The 25714-nt window shown below is 42.3% G+C and overlaps 1 protein-coding gene across 1 annotated transcript in view; it reads left to right on the top strand.

The window, feature by feature from the left end:
- FRMD3 (FERM domain containing 3) overlaps window positions 1-25714 on the top strand; it is a 294060-nt gene that overhangs the window by 183313 nt on the left and 85033 nt on the right. The window contains exons 4-6 of the mRNA XM_024753892.1: window positions 8338-8416; window positions 13554-13651; window positions 23859-23982. Coding sequence (XP_024609660.1) covers window positions 8338-8416; window positions 13554-13651; window positions 23859-23982 — 301 coding nt within the window. The remainder of the gene's footprint in view (window positions 1-8337; window positions 8417-13553; window positions 13652-23858; window positions 23983-25714) is intronic.

The following is a 25714-nucleotide window of genomic DNA, read 5'->3' as shown; positions in this document are numbered from 1 at the left end:
GCCGATGCAGGGGACACGGGTTCGTGCCCCGGTCCGGGAAGATCCCACATGCCGCGGAGCGGCTGGGCCCGTGAGCCATGGCCGCTGAGCCTGTGCGTCCGGAGCCTGTGCTCCACAACGGGAGAGGCCACAACAGTGAGAGGCCCGCGTACCACAAAAAAAAAAAGTCCGTGCAGTTTGGGCCTATAAATAATTTCCACATTGTGCTCTTTATTTTCCAACATGGATAGAAATAATGATAACAAAAGTAATGACAAAAACCCTTTATTTTATAATGTGCAATTCTAAATGATGTGTACATTTAATAAGCCACAGATTTCTAATTTTTAACCTTATCCTTATGATGTGGTTGGTGGTGACATTGATTTCATTTTGATTGGGTACAATGGTGGGCTTCGGGGAGGACCCAGCACTCCTTGTGGGGAGGAGGGAATGTGGCAGGAGTGGTCGAAAAAGCAGGGGAAAAGGAGTGTCCTCCAGCAGAAGCCCTTATGTCACCGGGGAGATACTTTCAGGGCTTCCTTCTTCCTTCAGGAGTGCCCATGTTGTTTCATAACGGACCACGTGATTCAAAACTACAAGTGTGCTGGCAGCATAAAAGTCTGAATGATAACCATGTTGGGCCAAGAGGTTCCATGCTTGGTATGTCAGTACTAGAGGTGGTTCGAATGCGGGTCAGCCAGGTTAGGAAAGCTCTGTTCATATCTGTTTCCCTTTATTTGGAAATACTTTATAATGCCTCATTTCTAGATGCAGTTTTGTAGTAAAAAATCTCAGTACCAAGTTACATAAGTAATTGCATCTGGCTGTTATAATTATTATTATTGCTAGTTGATTTATGCCCACCAGCATAACTCCTGAGGGGCCAGTTAGTTACACAACATCTGTAGCAAGCAGGCACCTGGATCTCTTGCCTTAAGTTATTTCATGTACTTTTGCTAACTTTTTTTTGGCTGAAACTCTCAGGTCACTGCACCCTAGTCCCAGGCAGCAAAGCTCTTCTTCAGAAGCAGGACTGCTAAATATCTCTTCATATGTGCACCTATTTCATGTGTATTCCATCCCCACTCCTTCCTGAAAAATGACAGTCCCCCTCTCACCCTTTGAACCAAGATATAGGACTTAGGTCAAGTTGAAGGGCTCTACCTCATCCATGTCGGTTTCTTCTTCAACCTCTAGAGTAGTAATAACTCCTATGGGTTTAGCGTGAAGGTCTCAGGCAGCCTGCTGAGTGCTCAACGTTATTAACTCGTGCCGTTCTCATAGTGGTCTCTGTAACAGGGCCCCTGGGTCAGACCCAACCTGCTGTCTGGTTTTGTATGGCCACAGGCTGGGAATAGGTTCCATATTTTTAAATGGTTGGAAGAAAAAAAGAAAAGATGATATTTTGTGCCATATGAGGAGTATATGAAATTCAGATTTCCGTGTTTTATTGGAACACATCAGGTCATTTGTTTACATCTTGTCTGGGGTTGCTCTCACGCTACAACAACTGAGGGGAGTAGTTGAGATAGCGACCTTGAGGCCTGCAAAGTGAAAAATGTTTACTGTCTTACCCCTTATAGAGAAATTTTGCAGATCCCTACTTTAGGTGGCTGGTTGCATTATTATCCCCATCTTACAGATGAAGAAATGTAAGCTGAGAGTTTTAAGTCTGTCTGTAGCCATTTGTCCAAATGGTGAACTTGAGATTAAACATGCTGGATATCAAAGTCCCTGTTGGAGCGTCTCTTGAGCAGCACAGGCGGTCAGAGAATTCCAAGAACAAGTATTTGTGAGGGAGCTTCTCAGCACTCCGGTATCCTCTAACAGAGTTCTTAGAGTGTGACTTCCTTCTGTGCACGTGTGTGTGTATGTAGGCATGGCTGTGTGTATGATTAAAGCATAAGAGAGCTATAACAGGAGGAGGATTAATTAAATAAATTTTTTAAAAAATCCCTGCTTTAGAAGTAGAGGAGATGCGGTACCAGTAACATCCTGGAGGCTGCTGCTTGTTATTTCAGTAAAAGAGGGATGGAGGGATTATCCCTGCTGTTGATGATGATAGTAACAGTTGTTGCTGAATGATAATAATCGCTTCCGACTAGAAGAGAGCCGTCGTTAAGAGAGCAGTTCTCTGTGGCTGGCTCATCTGATCATATCCCAAGAGTTATAGTTCGGTAAACGAGTGAGTGAGTAATGCTTTGCCCTTTCGGTGCTGTCGTTTTGCACATGCACAGAAAGCGTGTGTGCTCCTGGGCTGTTTCATCACGGAGCGCCGCTCATCAGGATCCCTGTGAGTGCTGCTGCCCAGCGGAGAGGTGGGGTGTGGTCCTCAGCTCTCACTCTAAAAGCCCTGGAAGGAGCTGGGAGGGACAGTGTTCATTTGGTTGGGAATAAAAAGGTGTCAGTTGTTCTGAACAGGCCAGGAACCCCTGACGCCTACTTAGAGTCCTTTGGAATGTAAGCCTTTTATTTGTGGGGTGTTAGGGGTCCTTTCTGCAACCAAACCCTTTGAAATATTTCTCCAGAGTCTGAAAGAGTGTGACTTTTCCCAATAGAGTCCCAGAGGAGGGAGTCGTAAGAGAGACATATTCCAGGTGTGGGTATTGCCCTAACATCTGCCTGCCAGAGCCACGGGCTCTATGTCTTAACTACTGTTTGAAGGAGTTTGTGAGGGTTTTTCATAGCTGTCAACCAGAGTGTGTATAAGAAAGATCATGAGTTTATGTGTATATTCCCAAAGTTATGTTTTTTGTTTTTCTATTGTTCTTTATGGTGATTGGAGAAAGACCCACTGCATTTTAAGGAAAGCTGCTAAGGGATGTTTCACTAGCAAAAACAAACACAAAAAAATGAGATTTGTTTTTACAAACGTTTGAGGATGGTTGTCAGTTAAAAACAGAAAGTCATTTTTTTCATTTTCACCAGGGAGCCTGCTCACCTAATCGTTTCTTATCCCCATCCCCATTTCTGGGCAAGGTTTCAAAGTGGAGATGAGGAAGTCTGTCTCTGCTTTATAAACGGCTGTTCCTCTCCCCGTGTTCTCAATGTTAACAAACCACCCAAATGATAATACCCTGAGATCTGCTGATGCAAAAAGGGGCCCCTAAGCTGCCCAGTGGTGACACTTGGCCTCCCCAGCCCTCATCTGGCAGGTAGCAGAGGGCTGTGGGAGAGGAGCCCTGCCGTTTTCAGTGCAAATACACGCTCCTGGCATTTTAAAGTGGAGTTTTGCATTTTTTCCCTTCTCTGCTCCTCAGCGGTGTTCTCATTGTTAGCACTTACACGGCTGAGTAATGCTTTTTTAGCTGTTGACTTAAGTACAATTCAGTCTTCTCCATCTCTTCCCTCCCATTTCCAACCTCCCCTTTCCTTCTCTTCTAGTAGGAGTGTTTACCTAAATGTGAGCTTTAGTTTGTTGGCGTATTGTGCTGTGTGCATGTACCAAGAGCCCACTGGATCTGTCCGAACACCTCTGGGGAGGTCGACGAGAACCCCGGTGCTGTTCCCTCTTCCAAAGCAGGAAACAGAGAAGTTAAGTGTCTTGCTCAAGGTCACTGTCTGAAGTCCCTTTTGAAGTTTGGGCACTCATACCCTGGGGGATTTGGGGTTCCCACCTCCCCATGTGCTCCTATCACTGATGCCAAAGCCTTAGTACTACAGGAGAAATGAACTGTGGTGTTGCCCCCCGTGGGGTGACCATGCTGCCCAATCTAGTAAAGCCACATAGTGGCTCTTCATGATGACACTGTCGGGGAAGGGCCCTGAGCAGAGTGTGGGCTTTATTGCCTGCATGTTACCTCCATGCCAGGTGTTTCCTGCTCTGCAGATAGCTGCTTCATCAGACATTTCCAACTCTGATTCTGCGCCAAATATTTGGCACAGGTAAGAGGCATCCTTTGCTTCCTTCCTCTTTCCCTGTAGCTTAAGAATAAAAAGCATGGAAGCTGGAATGGTAGAGACATTGAGCTGCTAGGAGAAGGGGTAGGCTCATCTCCAAAAGGGGATTTTGACCTTAGACTCATACCGGGGAGCACATGCTGGCTATCGCCTGGAGCCTGGGAAAGCTCCTTTTCCAGAATTTACACGGCTGGTGTTTTGACCCCAAACCACTGCCAACACACATGGGGGGGTTGTTTAATGATTAAAATTTTTAAATAGTTGTATTTCTCCCCTTGTTTATTTTTCTAGAAGGTAGTAAAGAGAATTTCACTTACATTTGTGTCTTTGGTTGCGTGGAGATGAGAAAAAGGGAATGGGTGGGGGTGGTCTTCCCTCATCCCTTAAATCCTTTATTCTCCTCCATAGCATTTATGACCTTCAATATCCTATATATTTTGCTTATTTATTTTGATTTTATACCTGTTTACCCCACTAGAATGTGTCCTCCCTGAAGACAGAATTGCTTGTATTTATATCTAAACCTGGGCCTGATACCTAGTAGGTACTCAAAATTTTTGTTGATTGAATTAATTAATCCTTCCACTAGACGTAGCTATTCGAACCAACTCCAGAGTCCCTGAATTTGTTCCAGATGTTGAAGGGCAGAGGCTGAATTGTAGGACCTGAGATTTCCCAAATATAAATCCTAGAAAGTGCTATAGTGATTCAGACAGTAGACCTAGACTAGTATTTTGATGGGATGAATGTTATGGCAATGCCTGGCTGTTCGCCTTGACATCTGCCAGAGGTTGGGCATCATCATTCATTCAGCCAGACAGGCAGAGAGTCAATCTTTTATCAATAATTAGCTCTGGGAATAGAAAGCTGAACAAGATATATAGGCCCATTCCCTCATAAATCTTGTCGTCTATAACTAGATCAACATTTTGGGGGGAAATTATTTATCTTTTCAGCCTCTTCCAACCCTGTAAAGAAGCATTCCTTAGTGTCAGTGATGCCGGATCAATAAGAGACAACAGTAGGGGTATATATGATGGTGCAAGAAAATGGGTAGAAAATTTCAGACTTGAAAAGTGCTGCCTTCTGATTTTTCTGCTACCTGCTCGCATCCCTTCTCTGATAAGGGGTCTATTGGTGAGCATATCATTAGTACCTTGTATTCGTTTCTTCCATGATCACATCCTAGCAAATGGCAAGATGCTTAGTGACTTTTTTCTGTATGGCTTAGCAATAGCATATATGAAAAGAATTCTAGCTGTTGGTCTTTTGTAGATTCAGAGTGAGTCAACATTGAGATGAGGCTGCTGAGGGTGAGCAACAGTTATGTCCAAAGCGAGGCCGGTGATGGTCCCCTCACCCGAGCAGCTCTGGCAACCCCTGGAGCCCTGTGCTTGAGGAAACACAGAGGAGGGAAGAATACACCCAGGGTGAGGGCACTCAAAACTGTTTCATATGAGGAACAGTTAAAAGAACTGGGGATGTTTATTTTAGAGAAGACTCAGAAAAACCGTAAGCTCTGTCTTCAAATGGTGGGAGGGCTTTCCATGTGGGAGAAGCATTAGATCATTCTGGAGCCTCAGGTCTTGGAACAAGGATGGCTGGGTGATAGGACTTCCTACAATCAGGGTATTCAAAGGTGGCCGCCTGGGGAGCCACCTCTGAGCCTCACTGCTTGATCCCTTAGGAGGAATGCAAGTCCTAATTTGTATCCTATCCGATGAGCCCAGATTCCTATTGAGCCAGCCTAGGGCATGGCAAGCAGATATGCTGACCAGGTAGAAGAGAAAATGACAGCTCTCATTTGGGTCTGCTTCTGTGATCCTCCTTTCCTCTGTTTGCCTTTGGTCAGCTGATTTTATTCCCCAAAATTCAAATATTCAGAGGCTCTATTAAAATATATATATTTAATAATATATGAAATAGTTAATGATACATGGAATACAAATACATGCATTTAATGATATATATAATATACATTATTATTATATATATTATATACATGATAGAATTGCTTGTATTGTAATGTGGGAACAACCTGAATGATGGTTAAAAAAGAATAGTTGAGTAAATTCTCATGTATTATATGAACCATTATGCAGTTATTATGGACAATGAGTTAGGTCTGTATCTACTGCCCTAGATGGATGGGCAGGCTAGAGAGTTAAATGAGAAAAGCAAGCGAAACATATTCAATACATAGTATGATCTTGTTTTGTGAGGATAAATTATATTTTAAATATTACATATGTAATCATGTTGGCATATAGTTTGTGTGAGGATGGCAAAAGTGGGGAAGCATAGAGATGAAGTGGTTGTTAACAGTAGTTGGAGAGTTTGGGGTGGGGTGGGGACCTGAGGGACAGAAGGGGCAGGAATAGAGACAAAGTGAAGGAAAGTGAGAGGGGACGGCTCATCCATCTGTCTGTCTATCAATATCCATCTATCTACCTATCTATCATCTATCTATCATCTGTCTATCTAACTTCATTGGTTGTGCTTAAACAAGTCTTACTTTTGAGGACGTTAATAAAAGAAAGAAGAAAGAGAAAGAAAGAGGAAAAAGTCTTTCACTTTTATGCTATTTTCTTTTTTTTTTACTCTGTTGCTTTTATAAAAACTGTCTCAACGTTTCTATTAAGGACACTCCAGAGGTTTTATAATAAAAAAAAAACTATCTTCATTCTTTTGAGATGATGATTTAAACAGTTGAAAGAAATCTGGGGAATGTATAAAGATAAAATATTTTGAATATTTCAAATATTTGAATCAAAATTGAGTTTCTAGATGAAAGATGAATGACTTAAGAATCATTTGTATTTTTCTTCATTGTTTCTTTGCTGTATAAGAGGTGTCCATTTTCTCCTAGTGCTCCAGAAAAATGTTCCCTTTCTTAAATCTAGGGAACACAGGGTCAGGTTAGGAGCACCCAACTCAGTTAAGAAATTTGCTAGTTTCTGGTGGGGAAGTGGAGCATTGAGTGGAGGGTTCTGACGTGTGTGTGGGGGTGGGGGGTGGGTTTTTTTGTTTTGTTTTGTTTTGTTTTTGCGGTACGTGGGCCTCCCACTGCTGTGGCCTCTCTTGTTGCGGAGCACAGGCTCCGGACGTGCAGGCTCAGCGGCCATGGCCCACGGGTCCAGCCGCTCCGCGGCATGTGGGATCTTCCTGGACCGGGTCACGAACCCGTGTCCCCTGCATCGGCAGGCGGACTCTCAACCAGTGTGCCACCAGAGAAGCCCCTGTATGGGTATTTTTAATCAGTTTTTCTCTGCTGAAATATCCAGTAAGATGCTGCTATGTTTTTCTGGGATTTGGATACTTTCTTTCAAACTATTTTAGATAATTGTTTTCCATATTAAATTATCCTCATTATACATTCATTTTTGATGCCAGTAGTTCTTTCTACATAAAGGATTTGTCTACATCCAGAATAGCCCCAGATGTTGTAGAGTTGGCTGGTGATTTAACCCCTGCTGATTATGAAAGAAGATTTGAGACAGAATAGGGTGCTGTTTCATATTCACATTTGGATGTAGTCTCAGAGCTGATCCCAAGCAGCCATACTGATACAGAGACAAATAATGAATGGGTATGTCAGATCCATAGAAATAATAATACTAACCATCGTATTTCTTTGATTTTAAGATGCTCGTTTTATATACTAACTGAAATCTGAATGCATCTTACTGCACTTGTGTGCATTTATTAGGTTAATATTGCAAGTCAACAGTGGTCTTATAATTAAAAGAAATCCTATAGAATCCCCTTGGCTGGCTATTGAGTTCTAGAAGTTTTAATGCAATTAGAACATTCCAGAATCAATGAACCTCAACCAGAATTTCAGCCTGCATAATGCTATCCTGATTTAGACAAAGCAGGAAGTTATAAAAGTGTTTCTTTTCATGCAAGCAACTGCCTCATTGATAGATAACACTAAAATGATCCTAAAATTATACGAAGTAGGATCTGTGCATGGTGACTCCATTTTTAAAATCCTGATTTTAGGTCAACGGCACCATCATTTTGGGAAAACTAGTCATGTGCAGTGACATTTTTCCACCTCACAGGCTAAAAAAATATTTCACTAGGCCAAAAACCTGAGTGGTACTTACAAACAATTTATCTGTCAGAAGAGAGTGGGAGGAATGGAAGAGAAAATGTTATTTGAATCTGTGACCTGGAGAGAAGGAAAGAGCCATGAAAGGGGAAGCTGTGCTAACTGACTAGATTGCCTGTATCCTGAGTTTGCTTTAGGTGTCTTGTCAAGCATTTCCATTGAGTTATGTTGTCACTGTTGCTTCGTTTTCTTGGGCATAATATCTGTTCTTTCAGAAAATCCCCCTGCCCCTCTCCCCCCAGGCTAGGCTGGAAGGCTTCATGTCTGACTCTCCTGTGTGTGTTTGAGTCCATGGTCTTTTGCTGCTTTTCTCATGCTTTTTCTTTATGACGTTTCAGCTCATCCACCATACACCATGTGCTTTAGAGTGAAATTCTACCCACACGAACCCTTGAAGATTAAAGAAGAGCTCACCAGGTATTTTTTTGTTTGTTTGTATGTTTAACGTACCCCTTGAAACAGCCAGGGCCTCTGAGTTCTACTCTTGTCTAGAGCGGAGTGTCTCCACCAAGCAGGCGCTCAGCTCAGCATTTGGCTTGGAATGTTTCTCTTACATTTAATTGTCTTGGGACTTTTCAAACCGTTGTCATTGGGAGTGTAATTAACTGCACAAAAAAGCAGTGGGTTTAAGGAGGAGGTGCTCTCTGAAAACACCTGACAGTGGGATGCTAAAAAGAAATAGAAGATGACTGCATTTAGGATATGGGCAAATTCATAGCTAGTGCAGCCCCTGGGACCTGTCTTTTGGATCTAAGCTTTTCTGAAGGGAAAAGATCCCTTGACAGAATGATGAACTGTTTTGTCATCCCACATTCCGCTTGCTAAATGACCGACCGCGGAGCCGGCTTCCCTCTCCTTGTAGACTCTTCTCAGCCCATCCCTCTGCATTTTCTGGTTCTTGGGCCAGGGCCACGTGCCAATAGTCCACCTTCTGGGGGTTTGGCTTCCGTGAACAGCCTTGGCCAATGCCACTGAGCAGGGTCCCGAGAGGGCCAACTCGGTGGATGGAGAAGAGCCCATGTGTGCTTAGCTCTTAATGAGCCTCTGATCTGGCGACCGAAAAAAGTCATTGTGTCTAGTCACCTCTCAGAATAATCTGCGTGGGTCCGAATGCGGCAGAGAAGCAAAGGCAGTTGACTCTGATCATGTGCAGTCATGTGCTGGGTTCTAGGGTATTGTGCTCTCTCATTATCCACGAGGGTCTGGTAAAGCCCCACCATAGTGACACAAGGTGATGTTGGAAGGGAGCCATTCTCTGTTAGTAATTTGTGCACAGCTGTTGGTGGAGGTTTGTGCTTGGGGGCGGGGCAGGGTATGCGTGGGAAAGGAGATGATGGACATTGTAAGTAGTGGTTGGTGTTTTGCAATCTGGCCTGCTTTTTTTTCTTTTTAAAATTAAGGTAAAATTCACGTAACATAAATCTTTTTCACCGTTTCAAAGTGTACAATTCTGGAGCATTAAGTACATTCACAAGGTAAGGCAACCATCACCATTATCTAGTTCCAGAACATTTCTTATCACCCCAAAAAGAAAGCCTGTACGCATTAGCAGTCACTACCCACTCTCCCATCCCCCAGACCCTGGAAACCACTCATCTACTTTCTATCTCTATGGATTTACCCGTTTTGGACATTTCATATAAATGGAATCAAATGGTATGTGGCTTCGGCCTGCTTTTGGCTTGAAAAATTTATTCATTTATTTGTTAAGTACTTCCTCAGTTCCTGCTGTCTGCAAGGGCTATATGAGCCACCTAAATAAATAAATAAATAAATAAAGATATTTGTCCTACCCTCTGGGTGCTAATACTGTAATTAGGAAGATCAAATCAGATACTAATGCCAGGCATTTTTTCATCAGGGGCCAATATAGCTCACTTTTGTCACTTGTTTTCTTTAAGACCTTGACCAGAGGATAAAAATTGAATATGTGTCACAATATAAATTAAGGATGGGTCTTTTGTTGGTGATGTTGAGAAAAGTCCCATTTGAAAGTAAAAGGGTACAAAGTTTTAGTGAAATCTCTCTCAATTAAATTTGCTAGCACTTCCCTGCATTTGTCTGAATAACTAAGGTATGAATTGTGCGACATTGCAAACATTTTTATGTCCACAAAGGAAATTAAGACAATACAGGTAGAAATGGGTTTTTCTGAGTCAACACAGTCCTTAGAATTCAAAAGGGATCTACAAACTGTGGAATGACTCAGGTACTTATGATTTAAACCCTATCTTGAAAGAATTTAGTTTTTATTGTTTGATGTTATTTTATCCTAAGATTAATCTAAAATTTAAGAATTTAATAAATGAGAAGCTAAGATCACATTCATGACCAGGCTAAGGGGTAAAGAAACATTGAGAAAAAAGCGGTTTTAAAAGAGCAAAACAAAAAAATACTCACCGAAAAGGATATTTTTTTAATCCTTCTTTTATCTCTCCATGTACACAGTCACCTTACAATCCTTTAGATTTCTGAGGCATTTGTAAATGCTATATACAATTGAATGTAATAAAAGCATGTTGGTTTTAAATTTTTTGGTAAGAACCACCTTTAAATTCATGTTAGATAGAGAAGCATATCACTAATGGGGGCATAATAATGTATGCCCCAGATCCTCCTGTGTTTTTGTTGCTTAATTCTTTCATGCAGGGAGGGGTGAGACTGAAGGAAAATGCATTATTATTATTATTATTATTATTTTGGTGGCTATTATATTAAAAAATGAGTATCTGAACCTGAAGCCATTTGCAAGGCTCAGTGGATTATGTGGAATCCGTAATAATCCATGATTATCTCTAGAGTTCACTAATGTGAGCAAGGACCCAAACTCAGCTGTTGTGAAAGCGGATTTTCTTTTCTCAGGAAGCTTTTGTCAAACTCAATTTCTGAGTTATGGGATCAGGACCCAAACGTCTCATTCGTTAGTAAATATTTATTTGAAACTATTTTCCACTACTAAACTCACCAAAACGTGGAAAGGAATGCTTTTTGTTCAATGCATACATGCAGCACGTAGAAAAGAAACTTGATGGCATTTAGCCAGGTGGTTTACATTCTTTAAGAAAGGAAAGATTTCATCATCTCAAGTATTTGTATGACCTTGGTATTGTGAATGATCTAGGGCCGTGGTCCTCAAAGTCACATCCCTGGATTAGCAGCAAGAGCATCACTTGGGAACTTGGCCCCTGCCCCAGACCTGGGATGGGGCCCTGCAATCTGTATTTTCACAAGCCCTCCAGGTAATTTTAAAGCATGTCAAATTTTAAGAACCATTACTCTAAGGCAACTGGATTTTCGAAAGTATTACTCTAAGGCCATTGGATTTTCAAAAGTATTAGTTTCTTTAGGCAGATATTAGAGTGTACAATTCAGTGGGTTTAGTATGTTCTTAAAGTTGTGCCACCATCACCGTGATCTCCTTCCAGAACATTTTTATCACTGCAGTAGGAAACCTAGTATTCAAGCAGTCTTTCCCCATTCCCCACTCCCCCCAGCCCCTGGCAGCTACTAAGCTATGTTTTTGTCTCTGTAGGTTTGTCTATTCTGAAATTTTATACAAATGGAATCATAAAATATGTGGCCTTTTATATCTGACTTTTCACTTAGCTTAATCTTTTCAAGGTTCTTCCATGTTGTAGCATGCATCAGTAGGTACTTCCTTCCTTTTATGGCTGAATAATATTCCATTGTATGGATATACCACTTTCTTTTATCCTTTCATCAGTTGATGGGCATTTGGTTTAGCTATTATGAAGAATGCTGCTACGAGCATTCATATACACATTTTTGTGAGGACCTAGATTCTGATTTAATTGGGTCTAGGGTAGGGTCCACGGTGGTATTGTTTAAAAGCTCCCCCAGCTGATTCTAACATGCAGTCAGGCTGAGAACCTCTGGTTTAGAACCTTATTACTCAAATGTGGTCCATGGGCCTGCAGCTCAGCATCACTGGGGAGCTTATCAGAAATATGGACTCTTGGGCCCCACCCAGACCTACTGAACCAGAATCCACATTCTAACAGCATCTCCGGGTAATTCACGTGCTCACTAAAGTGTGAGAGGTGTCAGTTTAGGGAGATACTCTGGGTCCTTGACAACCAAGTATAATACTGTTCCTTTGACAAAATGTACACTAACTCCAGATAAGGAATTTATTAGGGACTGCCCTTATGTCCTGCACACAATTCCATACAAAGTTGGGGACAGAGAGTGTCATCTGAACCTCCATCGTGTGCCCAGTGCCCAGCACTGTCATAGCATAAAGCGGGTGTGAGATAAAGATTCATCAAGTGGAAGCACCAGGGAGCCACTGAACCCTTCAGTGCATCTGTGTATCCGGGGATGGCGAGCTCCAGCGCTTGGGGAGGCGGGGTGGTGGGGGCTGCTGCCAGCACCTGAGTGATCTGAGTGCCTCAGTTACACTCTCTGAGTGGGGTTGTGCATGAGGCTGCTCACAGGCTGAGTAAAGATCAGATTATTTGAGCCCTGGAGGTAGTGACTGGGACCGATTGGGTGGTGCTCCCCACCTGGCCTCAAGAACCTGGAAAGAGGAAAGAAAGGTTGGTCTCTACGACTTAAACTCCAAAATAAACAGAAAGAATCTTCACACACCTATAAAGTTAGTCAGAAACAATAGACCCCAGGCCTGAGCCTTCAATGAAAGAATCAATCCGGCAGAGACGTAGGAGGAGATCTGAAGAGGGCGTGATCAGCGTAGAGGAACAGAAGGGACAGTGACAAGATGAGCCTGAGCCAGGGGTGGTGAACTGACATCACCGCCCCCACCCACCCCGCCATCCCCAGCTGAATCAGGCCCGTGCATGTTTTTCGTTTGGCACTCCAGTGTTTTCAAAAATAGAGTTTGCTGCAACATTTAAAATTCAAAGGATTTCACTTCTAAACCTGTTGCCGTGACGCTGGAGCTGCACAGTGGCTGACCCCTTCGTGGAAGCCAGCGCCCTGTGTTCTGCTTCCCGACCCCCTCACCCCAGCCTGTTTCATTCAATAACAGGTTTGTCTGGCCCTGAGGCCATCTGTTTGCCATCCCTGGAGAAGCGGAGAGGACACTAAACAGATGACTGTTCATGCTGTGAATAAGTTGGCTTTCTGGCCTCGTAACCAAGTCTTTTTGAGATTGATTAACATGAGTCTGTCTGTGCCCCGGACTAGTCTCTGTAGACTGAGTCCGATTCCTGAGTCCTCATTCCAGAGAGAGCTCGGGCAGCCTGTAGCTGAGGTGCTGGTGGTGGTAACAGTGGCTGTGATTGTCCTTGTGTGGGACTTTCTGCCAGGGACGGTGGCTGCTGGGCCCTGTGGCTCTCCTCCATCCTTCCTGTATCTCTTTGGAAAGGGCCAGCCACACGGCTCTGGAAGCTGCCGCAGACACTTCAGGTTTTCTGAACTCTGGGGGCTCCTCCCAGTTTTCCTCTGCTTGCCCTCTGAGGGGCTTGGGTAGGGCTCTGGTGACCCAGGTGCATGCATCATTAGCAATCCTTCCACTTCTTCCAGGCCTCGGCCAAAACTTAGGGCGACTCTTTCTCCTTTTGCATTGCAGGTATCTTTTGTACCTGCAAATTAAAAGAGATATTTTCCACGGTCGACTGCTCTGCTCCTTTTCAGATGCTGCCTACCTGGGTGCCTGTATCGTCCAAGGTAAGTGTGGCCACGGCTGCCCATCCCCACCATTGTACTGGACAGTAGAGCTTTGGCTGTTCAGAGACTCCTTCCTCCCCAGCCTGTGCCCATCCAGCCCGTGTCATGGTTTGAGGCCAGGCAGGGCTGGGTACTTAGCAATGGACCCCCGCCTCCCTTTCCCTCCCAAGCCTCTGGGGTCCTGGTGGAAGGCTAGGCTGCGGTGGTCACAGGGGCCTCTGCAAGAACGGAGGTCCTCAAGGCCCCGAGGTAGAGCTCAGACTCTGTTTCAAAGGGGCTGGAATGCTTGACTTTATAAGAAGCTCTGAAGCGATATGGGGTGTTCTGTGCTCTGAGCTCCGACCACCAGGTGTGGGGCGTGATGGGTATATTGAGCGGGGAATCTATGTCCAGGAAGGTAGGTGTCAAAGGGGTGTCCTTTCAAACCTTTGAAGTGAAACATCAAAGCATTTATACATATGGATTCACATGAGTGGTATGTGTATATGTGTGTACTGTATCTAATGCTTCAGCTTTTCTCGTCATGCAGTATGGTGAGGAGAGCAGCAGACTCACAGCCTGTCATTCTACAGTTTGAACCTGAATTCGCATTTCCTGGTTATTTCACCAGAGACAAATGATTTAAACTCTTTAAGCTTCGGTGTCTTCATATATTGAATGAGGTGGTCATACTTGTGTGACAATTTCATGAGACTTATTCTCAGGGTTGAACAAGCCCCAGAGGGTGGGGCATTGGGAAGCAGCAAGCATATAGGACCCAGGGTAAGCTTCTGGATGTTTCGACCTGTAAGAAAAAAGTGTTTGAAAGAAGGCTGTCTCCAGAGCCCAAGGCAGAGCATCGTCATGGGGACGGGCCCAGGACCCAAGTGAAGAACGACTCAGATGTTCCGTTCCCCTGGGTCAGCTGGGAGGCAGCTGGCAGCAGGGCCTGCTTGGAGGGACTCAGGTGTTCCAGCCATTTGTAGCATGGATGCTGATGACATGTTTATGCGAGAAGGGGAGGGTGGAGAGGGGAACTAGGAGAAGAGAGGAAGGATGGAGGGGAGAAGGAAGGAAGCAGGTGAGGACAACAGGAGAGAGAGAGAGGTTACCAAGTGAGCATGTCACCCTTACAAAGGATCTGAAATAATGAAGAAGCTTATGATGGGGTCATAAGCGGATCATGACAATCGTCTGTCTGATCACAATTCCAACCTTCATTCACAGCTGAAGAGAGACACCCATCATTCTCCTGGGGGTTTCACTGTCACTCACCACTGTCCCCACGGGATGCTCTGTGCTGTGAAATAGTTCCTAGGACCCTGTTTCCAGGTGTGTGTGCTCTCTGAGAATTCTGAAGTCTATCTGTGTTGCTTTTCCCCATCCTCTGGGAGCGACCTAGTGCCACTGAGCAGATTTTAGCAGTGGTGTTAAAAACCCTTGGAGATACTCAAGTTTAAAGTTAGAATGACAGTGATAGCCTGATGGGAAATAGGCCTTCCATCTGTCCCAAGGTGGAGTGTGTGCTTCTGAAAGCTGCCTCTCTTATATAGAGCTAAGGAATGTTCAAACCCCAAATTCTTCTTCCCTGTGAAGACTGCACGTTCCTAGTTAGGGTGCACTGTCTCCCATGAGGGAAAAGCAAATCGATACTAATCCAAGCAACAGACTGGCATTTGAGGATTTCAGGACACATTTAGGCATTAGTGAATCATGGTCAGTTGTCCAAGGACAAGCTCAATATGGATCTGTAATGGGAAAACTCTCCATCCTGGTTTATGTTTGAAATAAAGCCACAAAGCCTCCATCCAGATGATCAGGGCCCTATTTTATCCCTCATTGCTATTATCACTGACCATACTCACAGATGCTGTCGAGAGAGTAGAGTTGGAAGTGAACTGACAGACCTCAAGAAAACCTTTCAGCTCTAAAACGCAGCAGTGTCCATGGACCATTTGTAGCAAATCCAGTAAAAGCTGGATTCATCAAGTTCTCTGAGGCTCGGGGTGGTATTACAGCAGCTCTAGAGATCATTACAAATGCAGATAAACATCTGCTTTGTCAGAACTGCTTATGCTTACAGAGAGCGATGGGGAATGTGGAGTAAATGATTAGAAAGCAGAGGACATGTGACTTTTTACTGGCCTCTTGTTTGCTAACACTCTTTGAAGGAGCATGTTTTAAGCTTCAGAATATTCTGAGTGTATAAAACAGGCAGCCACCCAGAGTTTTGCCACCGTACACACTGAATACAATGAGCGTATTCAATGCACGCTTTGCATTGTCTTCATAATACCAATTGCAAAACAAACACACGAAGCCCTAGGAATCTATTTATGTTCTTTCTCGATACAAATAGCTTTCCTGTTCCTTCTACAAAACAGCAACATGGCAGGGTTACTGTTCTTATCTCCTCTGCCTGGCGTGTGCAATCCCTGTGGGTCTGTGGCTCCGTCTTGATATTCAGAACTCCGTTCAGATGTCACTTCCTCTGAGAAGTCTTCCTGGACTACTGAAGTAGCCTCTCTCTGCACTTCATTCTTTCTCATGCCCCTGTTCTGTTGTCTTTTAAGCACTTATATTTGAAATTATCTTGTTGAGTTGTTTGGGGGCTTATTATGCATTGCCCCTTATATAGGATCTAAATTCCATGGAAGTGGAACTCTGGGGGTCTTTTTCACTGTAGTACCCCCATGTCTGGCACACAGTAAGTTCTCCACTGAATATGTTAAGTGAACTAGGGCACTTGCCTAAATTACACCAATGTATGCTTTATTTCTATACTTGGGAAAGAGTGGTTGTTTCACTACCTCATCCATGTATTTGTCATGTGTTTTCTCAACATTTATTGAAGAGCTCCTAGGTGGCAGGCCACTGCAATGTGAAGTCCCTGTAGGGGGAAGGGGACAGACAAGTAAACAGGAAGCTGTGATGATGTGTTAATCTCTAAACAGAGGGACACACAGGGTCCCTGCTCTGAGCCCAGGAGGGCCCCCGCACTCAGCAAGGGTAGTCAGGGAAGGTTCCCAAAGGAGTTGACCCTGGGGCTGTAACGTCCTGTATCTCAAGTTCTTTTGGAGTGAGTCCTCTCCAAACCATGGGAAATGCCATTGTCATGCTTGCCCTTTGTACTTACCATCACCTGATCACACTCATCCTTTTGCTTCAACTCTTTGGATTTTGCTGACAATTAAATTCTCTTTAATTTTAATTTAATGTCATCTTAATTTAAATTCTCGCAAGCCATCCCATGTACTGTATGTTATTTGTTGTAACTTTACCCTCATCGTCACATGTGGGAGAGAGAACCACAGGCTCCTTATCCAACTCCTCTATGGAAAACAAAATTTGAAGTTAGAAGTCCTTAATCATTTATAAAAGGCTTTTTGCTTCAGGTGAAGTCAGAGTTAAAGACAAGCTTTAAGGAACAAGAAAGCTGGGCATGTGATAGGGGAAACATCGACATTTACCTTGTCAGCAACCCTGTGCAGTTTCCATGGCATTTTTTCTCTAGTTCGCTGGCATTTGCCAGGCTACTTATTTGCTATGTTTAGCAGTCCAAGGCCATTACTTCACAAGTTTTCCTGGAAAGAGAAATGCCCACCCAAAACAAGACACGCAAAAACAACACCACCCATCAACTGTGCAAGGTGACATTGCATTGGACATGGCCTAGTTTAATATCAGTGGTCCATGCCCTGTGGAAAAGCAGGCATCGGGTTATACCGTCCCCTAAATTTTGGGGTCCATAGCCAGCTCACAGGGGCATGTGTATGTGTGTGTGTTTGCGTGTATGTCTAGGTGTGTTATGTGTGTTTCTTTTGAAACTTAGATTGAGTTAATCATCAGTTCGTGGCTCACTTTTCATCACTGGTCCCATCTATTGATTGATTGATTTCCCTTTTTTCATTATTCTCCATTTCTGTTCCTAAAGGCAACAACTGGGTTCATGTATATCTTTGACTTGGAATACATCCTTATAAAATGATTAGTATTGTCTCGTGTGTATATACTCTTTTTTTTTTTTTTTTTTTTTTTTTTTTTTTTTTCTTTAGTTTTTTAAAATAATTTTTTTTTTTTTTTTTTTTTTTTTTTTTTTGTGTATATACTCTTAAGTTTCATAAATTAAATGGGGCTATAGAACACATTTAATCCTTCCTTTATATGCTCAGAACACTGAGGAATCTATTCACATTTCTGGGTATACATCTATTTTGTTGCTTTTAATTGCTACAGAGTATCCAGTAGGGTGCATTGCCCATGTGCTATTTACTGCTCCCAGCAATAATGAACACCCGAGTTGCCCCATATCTTTTTTCACACCTAGAGTTTTTTAGAATATACACCCAGAAATGGATTGCTGGGTAATAATATTAGGCTAAATACTCCCAGCTTGCTCTCTAGAAGAGCTACGTGCACCAAGAATCTTCGGACGTGTACCAGTACTTCTATTTCTTCATGTCCCTGCCAACACATAGAATCATCCGGCTTCCTAAACTTTTTGTTAATCTCATAGGTGTAAAGTGACATCTTCTAGTTTGGGTTTGTACAGCTCTCATTACTGATGAGTTTGGGCAGCTCTCCATACATGAGGCCTTTGGGTTTCCCCTTCTATGAATTGGCTGTTGATATTCCTTGACCATTTTCCTATTGGAATTCCTGCCCATGTACTTATAGGTTTGTAGGGGTTCTTTCTTTATTCTAGATATTAGCCTTTGTCAGATTTAGATTTTGCAAATATGTTATTTCAACTTATCTATTATTTTGACTATGTCCTTTAATGAACAAAAATATTTTTATTTTGATATGATCAAATTAATCAGTTTCTCCTCTATGGCTGATGGCATTTTGGGTCTTATTTGGGTCTTCCTCCTGTGGTATATATTTTAAGTTGTTTTCAGAACTCTGTAATTTGAGCTCTATTAAGAAGCTTTAAAGAGCTTTGCTTTCCTCCCAGTTTTATCCTTTTACAGTCATTACATGATTCAACCATGAAGAGACAGTAGATACAAATTACTGAGTTGGATGTGATTTTGCAGATGTGCTTAAGGCATATTGATTTCTATCTACTTCAAAGTCATGTTGGTGATCAAGTTCCTCAGTACCATTTTCCCACCATCTTTAATCTACTTTCCTGGGCCATTTCTGCCTGAGATACTTGCCCCTTCTGGCTCATTCTCCTTAGCAAGCTTGTAGAATCAGGACAAAGTATTCCCACTGCAGGAGCATCACCTTTGCTGCTTCAGGCTCTGCTTGATGCATATCCTAGGTCCATCTTCTCATAGACCCTCTGGGTGCTCAGAGATGTGCAGGCATTTCTTTTTACCCTTAAAGACCCTCTGGACGTACCCTATATTAGAACCTGGCAACAACTTAATTCTGGGATGCTCAGCCATACTTTGATACACACTCTTTAATTTGAAGAGCAATCCATTTATTTTAAAGTACAATCCTCTTGGGTACCTTTATGTTGTGATTTTTCATTGATTGAGCCACACCTGCACAAATCTCAGAGCTAGCAGCTCCAGCCAGGGAATCCCTCGACTCAGAAAATTAACTGTGAAAGGAAACTTGAGGAGCACCCAGTGGTTTCCAGCTAGAGGTGGTAACACCTCCTATTGTGGGGAGCATTTCGAAACATTGGAAGGCATTTTTGGTGGTCATAATATCTGGATGTGCTACCAGCATTTAGTACCTGAAGGGTAGCGGTGCTAAATGTCTTACCATGCCTTGGAAGGTCTGAAACAATAAAGAATTGTTTATTTGCCCAGATGCCAATAGTGCCTCTTTGAGAAACAATGATTTAAACTCCTTTATTGTGTAGATGAAGAAAATGAGACCCAGAGAGTTCGGCAAGTGCCCAAGCACACACAGCTAAATCTGAACTAGAATATGACCTTCTAGACACTCAGGCTGTGGTCTTTCCATGGATACAAACACATTTCGTTGGGTGAGCTTGTTCCATGGTCTTCTTTTGGGTGGTGGGAGCCATTCCGTGTACACCCTGCTCTTGTTTTTTGTTTTTTTTTTTAAACATCTTTATTGGAGTATAATTGCTTTACAATGTTGTGTTAGTTTCTGCTGTATAACAAAGTGAATCAGCTATACGTATACATATATCCCCATATCCCCTCCCTCTTGCATCTCCCTCCCACCCTCCCTATCCCACCCCTCTAGGTGGTCACAAAGCACCGAGCTGTGCTATGCAGCTGCTTCCCACTAGCTATCTGTTTTACATTTGGTAGTGTATATATGTCAGTGATACTCTCTCACTTCGTCCCAGCTTACCCTTCCCCCTCCCCGTGTCCTCAAGTCCATTCTCTACATCTGCGTCTTTATTCTTGTCCTGCCTCTAGACTCTTCAGAACCCTTTTTTTTTTTAACTTCCATATATACGTGTTAGCATACGGTATTTGTTTTTCTCCTTCTGACTTACACTCTGTATGACAGACTCGAGGTCCATGCACCTCACTAAAAATAACTCAATTTTGTTTCTTTTTATAGCTCAGTAATATTCCATTGTATATATGTGCCACATCTTCTTTATCCATTCATCTGTCGATGGACACTTAGGTTGCTTCCATGTCCTGGCTATTGTAAATAGAGCTGCAATGAACATTTTGGTACATGATTCTTTTTGAATTACGGTTTTCTCAGGGTTTATGCCCAGTAGTGGGATTGCTGGGTCATATGGTAGTTCTATTTGTAGTTTTTAAGGGAACCTCCATACTGTTCTCCATAGTGGCTGTATCAATTTACATTCCCAACAACAGTGCAAGAGGGTTCCCTTTCTCCACACCCTCTCTAGCATTTACTGTTTGTAGATTTTTTGATGATCGCCATTCTGACCTGTGTGAGGTGACACCTCATTGTAGTTTTGATTTACGTTTCACTAATGATTAGTGATATTGAGCATCCTTTCATGTGTTTGTTGGCAATCTGTATATCTTCTTTGGAGAAATGTCTAATTAAGTCTTTTGCCCATTTTTGGATTGGTTTGTTTGCTTTTTTGATATTGAGTTTCATGAGCTGCTTGTATATTTTGGAGATTAATCCTTTGTCAGTTGCTTTGTTTGCAAATATTTTCTCCCATTTTGAGGGTTGTCTTTTTGTCTTGTTTATGGTTTCCTTTGCTGTGCAAAAGCTTTTAAGTTTCATTAGGTCCCATTTGTTTATTTTTGTTTTTATTTCCATTTCTGTAGGAGGTGGGTCAAGAAGGATCTTGCTGTGATTTATGTCAAAGATTCTTCTGCCTATGTTTTCCTCTAAGAGTTATTTTTAATTTAATTTTATTTATTGTTTTATACAGCAGGTTCTTATTAGTCATCAATTTTATACACATCAGTGTATACCTTTAAGATTTTATAGTGTCTGGCCTTACATTTAGCTCTTTAATCCATTTTGAGCTTATTTTTGTGTATGCTGTTAGGAAGTGTTCTAATTTCATTCTTTTACATGAAGCTGTCCAGTTTTCCCAGCACCACTTATTGAAGAGGCTGTTTTTTCTCCATTGTATATTCTTGTCTCCTTTGTCAAAGATAAGGTGACTGTATGTGCTTAGGTTTATCTCTGGGCTTTCTGTCCTGTTCCATTGATCTATATTTCTGTTTTTGTACCAGTACCATACTTTCTTGATTACTGTAACTTTGTAGTATAGCTTGTATTCAGGGAGTCTGATTCCTCCAGCTCCATTTTTTCCCCTCAAGATTGCTTTGGCTATTTGGGATCTTTTGTTAGGTATTTTTTCATTTCCTCTTTGATTTCTTCAGTGGTCTCTTGGTTATTTAGTAGTGTATTGCTTACCCTCCATGTGTTTGTATATTTTACAGTTTTTTTTCCTGTAATTGATATCTAGTCTCATAGTGTTGTGGTCGGAAAAGATACTTGATATGATTTCAATTTTCTTAAATTTACCAAGGCTTGATTTGTGACCCAAGGTATGATCTATCCTGGAGAATATGCCATGAACACTTGAGAAGAAAGTGTATTCTGTTGTTTTTGGATGGAATGTCCTATAAATATCAAGTAAGTCCATCTTGTTTAATGTATCATTTAAAGCCTGTGTTTCCTTATTTATTTTCGTTTTGGATGATCTGTTCATTGGTAAAAGTGGGGTATTAAAGTCCCCTACTATGATTGTGTTATTGTCCATTTCTCCTTTTATGGCTGTTAGCATTTGCTTTATCTATTGAGTGCATAAATATTTACAATTGTTATATCTTCTTCTTGGATTGATCCCTTGACCATTATGTAGTGTCCTTCTTTGTCTCTTGTAATAGTCTTTATTTTAAAGTCTATTTTGTCTAATATGAGAATTGCTACTCAAGCTTTCTTTTGATTTCCGTTTGCATCAAATATCTTTTTCCATCCCCTCACTTTCAGTCTTTATGTGTCCCTAGGTCTGAAGTGGGTCTCTTGTAGACAGCATATATATGGGTCTTGTTTTTGTATCCATTCAGACAGACATAGGTCTTTGGTTGGAACATTTAATCCATTTATATTTAAGGTAATTATCAATATGTATGTTCCTATTACCATTTTCTTAATTGTTTTTGGTTTATTATTATAGGTCTTTCCTTCTCTTCTTCTAGAGAAGTCCCTTTAGCATTTGTTGTAAAGCTGGTTTGGTGGTGCTGAATTCTCTTAGCTTTTTCTTGTCTTTAAAGGTTTTAATTTCTCCATCGAATCTGAATGAGATCCTTGCTTGGTAGAGTAATCTTGGTTGTAGGTTTTTCCCTTTCATCACTTTCAATATGTCCTGCCACTCCCTTATGGCTTGCAGAGTTTCTGCTGAAAGATCAGCTGTTAACCTTATGGGGATTCCCTTGTATGTTATTTGTTGTTTTTCCCTTTTAATATTTTTATATTAAAAATATAATATAATTTATATTATATGAATTATATAATATTTAATTTTATAATATAAATAGTATAAAAGCTACTTTTAATATTTTTTCTTTGTATTTAATTTTTGATAGTTTGATTAATATGTGTCTTGGCATGTTTCTCCTAAGATTTATCCTGTATGGAACTCTCTGTGCTTCCTGGAGTTGATTGACTATTTCCTTTCCCATATTAGGGAAGGTTTCAACTATAATCTCTTCAAATACTTTCTCAGTCCCTTTGTTTTTCTCTTCTTCTTCTGGGACCCCTATAATTCGAATTTTCGTGCATTTAATGTTGTCCCAGGGGTCTCTGAGACTGTCCTCAATTCTTTTCATTCTTTTCTCTTTATTCTGCTCTGTGGTAGTTATTTCCACTATTCTATTTTCCAGATCACTTATCCATTCTTCTGCCTCAGTTATTCTGCTATTGATTCCTTCTAGACAATTTTTAATTTCATTTATTGTGCTGTTCATCATTGTTTATTTGCTCTTTAGTTCTTCTAGATCCTCGTTAAACATTTCTTGTATTTATTCTATTTCCAAGATTTTGGATCATCTTTACTATCATTACTCTGAATTCTTTTTCAAGTAGACTGCCTATTTCCTCTTCATTTGTTTGGTCTGGTGGGTTTTTACTTTGCTCCTTCATCTGCTGTGTATTTCTCTGTCTTCTCTTGCTTAACTTACTGTGCTTGGGGTCTCCTTTTCACAGGCTGCAGGTTCGTAGTTCCCGTTGTTTTTGGTGTCTGTCCCTAGTGGGTAAGGTTGGTTCAGTGGGTTGTGTAGGCTTCCTGGTGGAGGAGACTAGTGCCTGTGTTCTGGTGGGTGAGGCTGGATCTTGTCTCTCTGGTGGGCAGGACCACTTCCGGTGGTGTGTTTTGGGGTGTCTGTGAACTTAGTATGATTTTAGGCAGCCTCTCTGCTAATGGGTGGGGTTGTGTTCCTGTCTTGCTAGTTGTTTGGCATGGGGTGTCCAGCACTGGAGCTTGCTGGTCGTGAGTCGAGCTGGGACTTAGCGTTGAGATGGAGGTCTCTAGGAGAGTTCTTGTCGATTGATGTTTCGTGTGGCTGGGAGGTCTCTGGTGGACCAATGTCCTGAACTCGGCTCTCCCACCTCAGAGGCTCAGGCCTGACACCCGGCCACAGCACAAAGACCCTGTTAGCCACACAGCCAAAGCAACCCAAACGTTTATCTTTCTGGCTTGACGGAAGTTGCCATATTGCTTCTAGTGTTGGAAGGTCTCCAGAAGAGGCAGGGGTGGGCTGTGGTTCAGTGCGGGGACAAGGACACTGCTCTTGCTGTTTTTAACCTTTCTTTTTCTCTTTATTTTTTCTGTTTACAGCTGAGCTCGGTGACTATGATCCTGACGAGCATCCTGAGAATTACATCAGTGAGTTCGAGATTTTCCCCAAGCAGTCACAGAAGCTGGAAAGAAAAATAGTGGAAATTCATAAAAATGAACTCAGGTAATAGGGGTACACATTTGTTAGAAATGATAGAGGTGAGAAAGTGTTCTTATTGCAGGGAATGTGCAAATCGTGTTGTGAAGAATATTTGTGATGTATGGGTAGACTCTTTCAGGTGGCAGGTCAGTATTTCTGGGCACTGTCAAGGTCCTCCATCAGTGACAATCTCAATAATGTGGGGTCCCCTGTGTGGCTGTTTATGAACCATCAGCAGTTATTAGAGCCATATAGTTTCTTCTGGGTTTTAACAACCCTGGGTTTCTGAACATGAAATCTAGGATAAATAAGTAATCCTTTCTATTTTGAATTTTGCATTGCCTCTTCCCTTCCTGTGGCCATTGTTGAAAGCTTTGACTCCAAGTAGAGTAGAATCCATTGACAAGGTTTCCTTTGCTGAGCTGCTTTCCAGATGACAGATTCAGCATCTGCTTCTCTTTTCCTTGTCTGTGATGCTCCAGGACGATTGATAACTACAGAGGAGTACGAGTAGCGAAATCACATACAGTATTTATTCACTGTGGACCAGACACTGTTCTCAGTACTTGTGCATATTGACTCATTTAATCTTCGCAACAACTTAGGAGATAGGTGCCATGGTTGTTCCCATTTTACAGATGAGGGAACTGAGGTGCAGAGTGATTAAGCATTTTACCCAGGATCACACAGCTAGCCAGTGACAGAGGCTGGATTTGAATCTAGGCAGCCTGGCTCTAGAGTCTGTGCCCTGGAGCATTGTGATGCTTCTGTTCTGCATAGGCTACCAGGAAGGAAATGAAGCATGAATAGGAATCATCACCAGTTTGGAATCCAGGTAACTCAGGTGTCCTAATCTGTAACTAGAATATAGATCCCTGCAAATCACAGAAAATTCATTTTGATAATCATAGCAAGCCTGGGCTGTGCTATGACAAGTATGGATGAAGAACTGTGCATGCTGAGATGCTCCCATCTTCTGCACTTCTGGTAATTATAAAAAAAAACCCCAAAACCCCCCATAGTGTCACTGGATTATGAATCCTGGAACAAATGACTGTCCCCTTGAGAGGGAGTGCTGAGATCCCTGCTTTATGCAGGCACTCCCCCTGCTGGTAATTCTGAGAAGAGTGTACATGTGGGCATTAAAGGTGACAGCATAGTTCAGCTTTAAAAAGATGACCTTTGGGGCTTCCCTGGTGGCGCAGTGGCTGAGACTCCGCCTGCCGATGCAGGGGACACGGGTTCGTGCCCTGGTATGGGAAGATCCCACATGCTGCAGAGCGGCTGGGCCCGTGAGCCATGGCCCCTGAGCCTGCACGTCCGGAGCCTGTGCTCCACAACGGGAGAGGCCACAACAGTGAGAGGCCTGCGTACCGCAAAAAATTAAAAAAGATGACCCTTGTCCTTAAGAGGTAAAGATGATTAGACATCAAAAATTGTACAGATTTCAGAAAGCAACATACCGTCTCTATGGGTAATTTTAGGGTATTGTCTCCCAATGAAAGCTTTGTTGAAAATATGACAGTCTGCCTACTCTTTTTACAATTTGGGAACAAACATGCTAGAGGTAAAAGTAAAGTTCCAGTGCTTCAGTTGACGGCTTGTGGACCAGCAGTGTCTGAGCAGCACAGGGTGAGACCCTCTGGATGAAGCAGTCACATCCACTGTGCAGATTGTTAGGGAAAGGGGATTGAACGGTCTGCTGTGACCAGAATTTGCAGGGTCTCAAATGCTCAGAATATATGATAATAAACAT

The sequence above is a fragment of the Neophocaena asiaeorientalis genome, unplaced genomic scaffold (genome assembly GCF_003031525.2).
Source record: "Neophocaena asiaeorientalis asiaeorientalis breed wild unplaced genomic scaffold, Neophocaena_asiaeorientalis_V1.1 scaffold220, whole genome shotgun sequence".
Taxonomy (NCBI): Eukaryota; Metazoa; Chordata; class Mammalia; order Artiodactyla; family Phocoenidae; genus Neophocaena; species Neophocaena asiaeorientalis.
The sequence above is the reverse complement of the archived record's forward strand: the minus strand, read 5'-3'. Positions and strand labels throughout refer to the sequence as shown.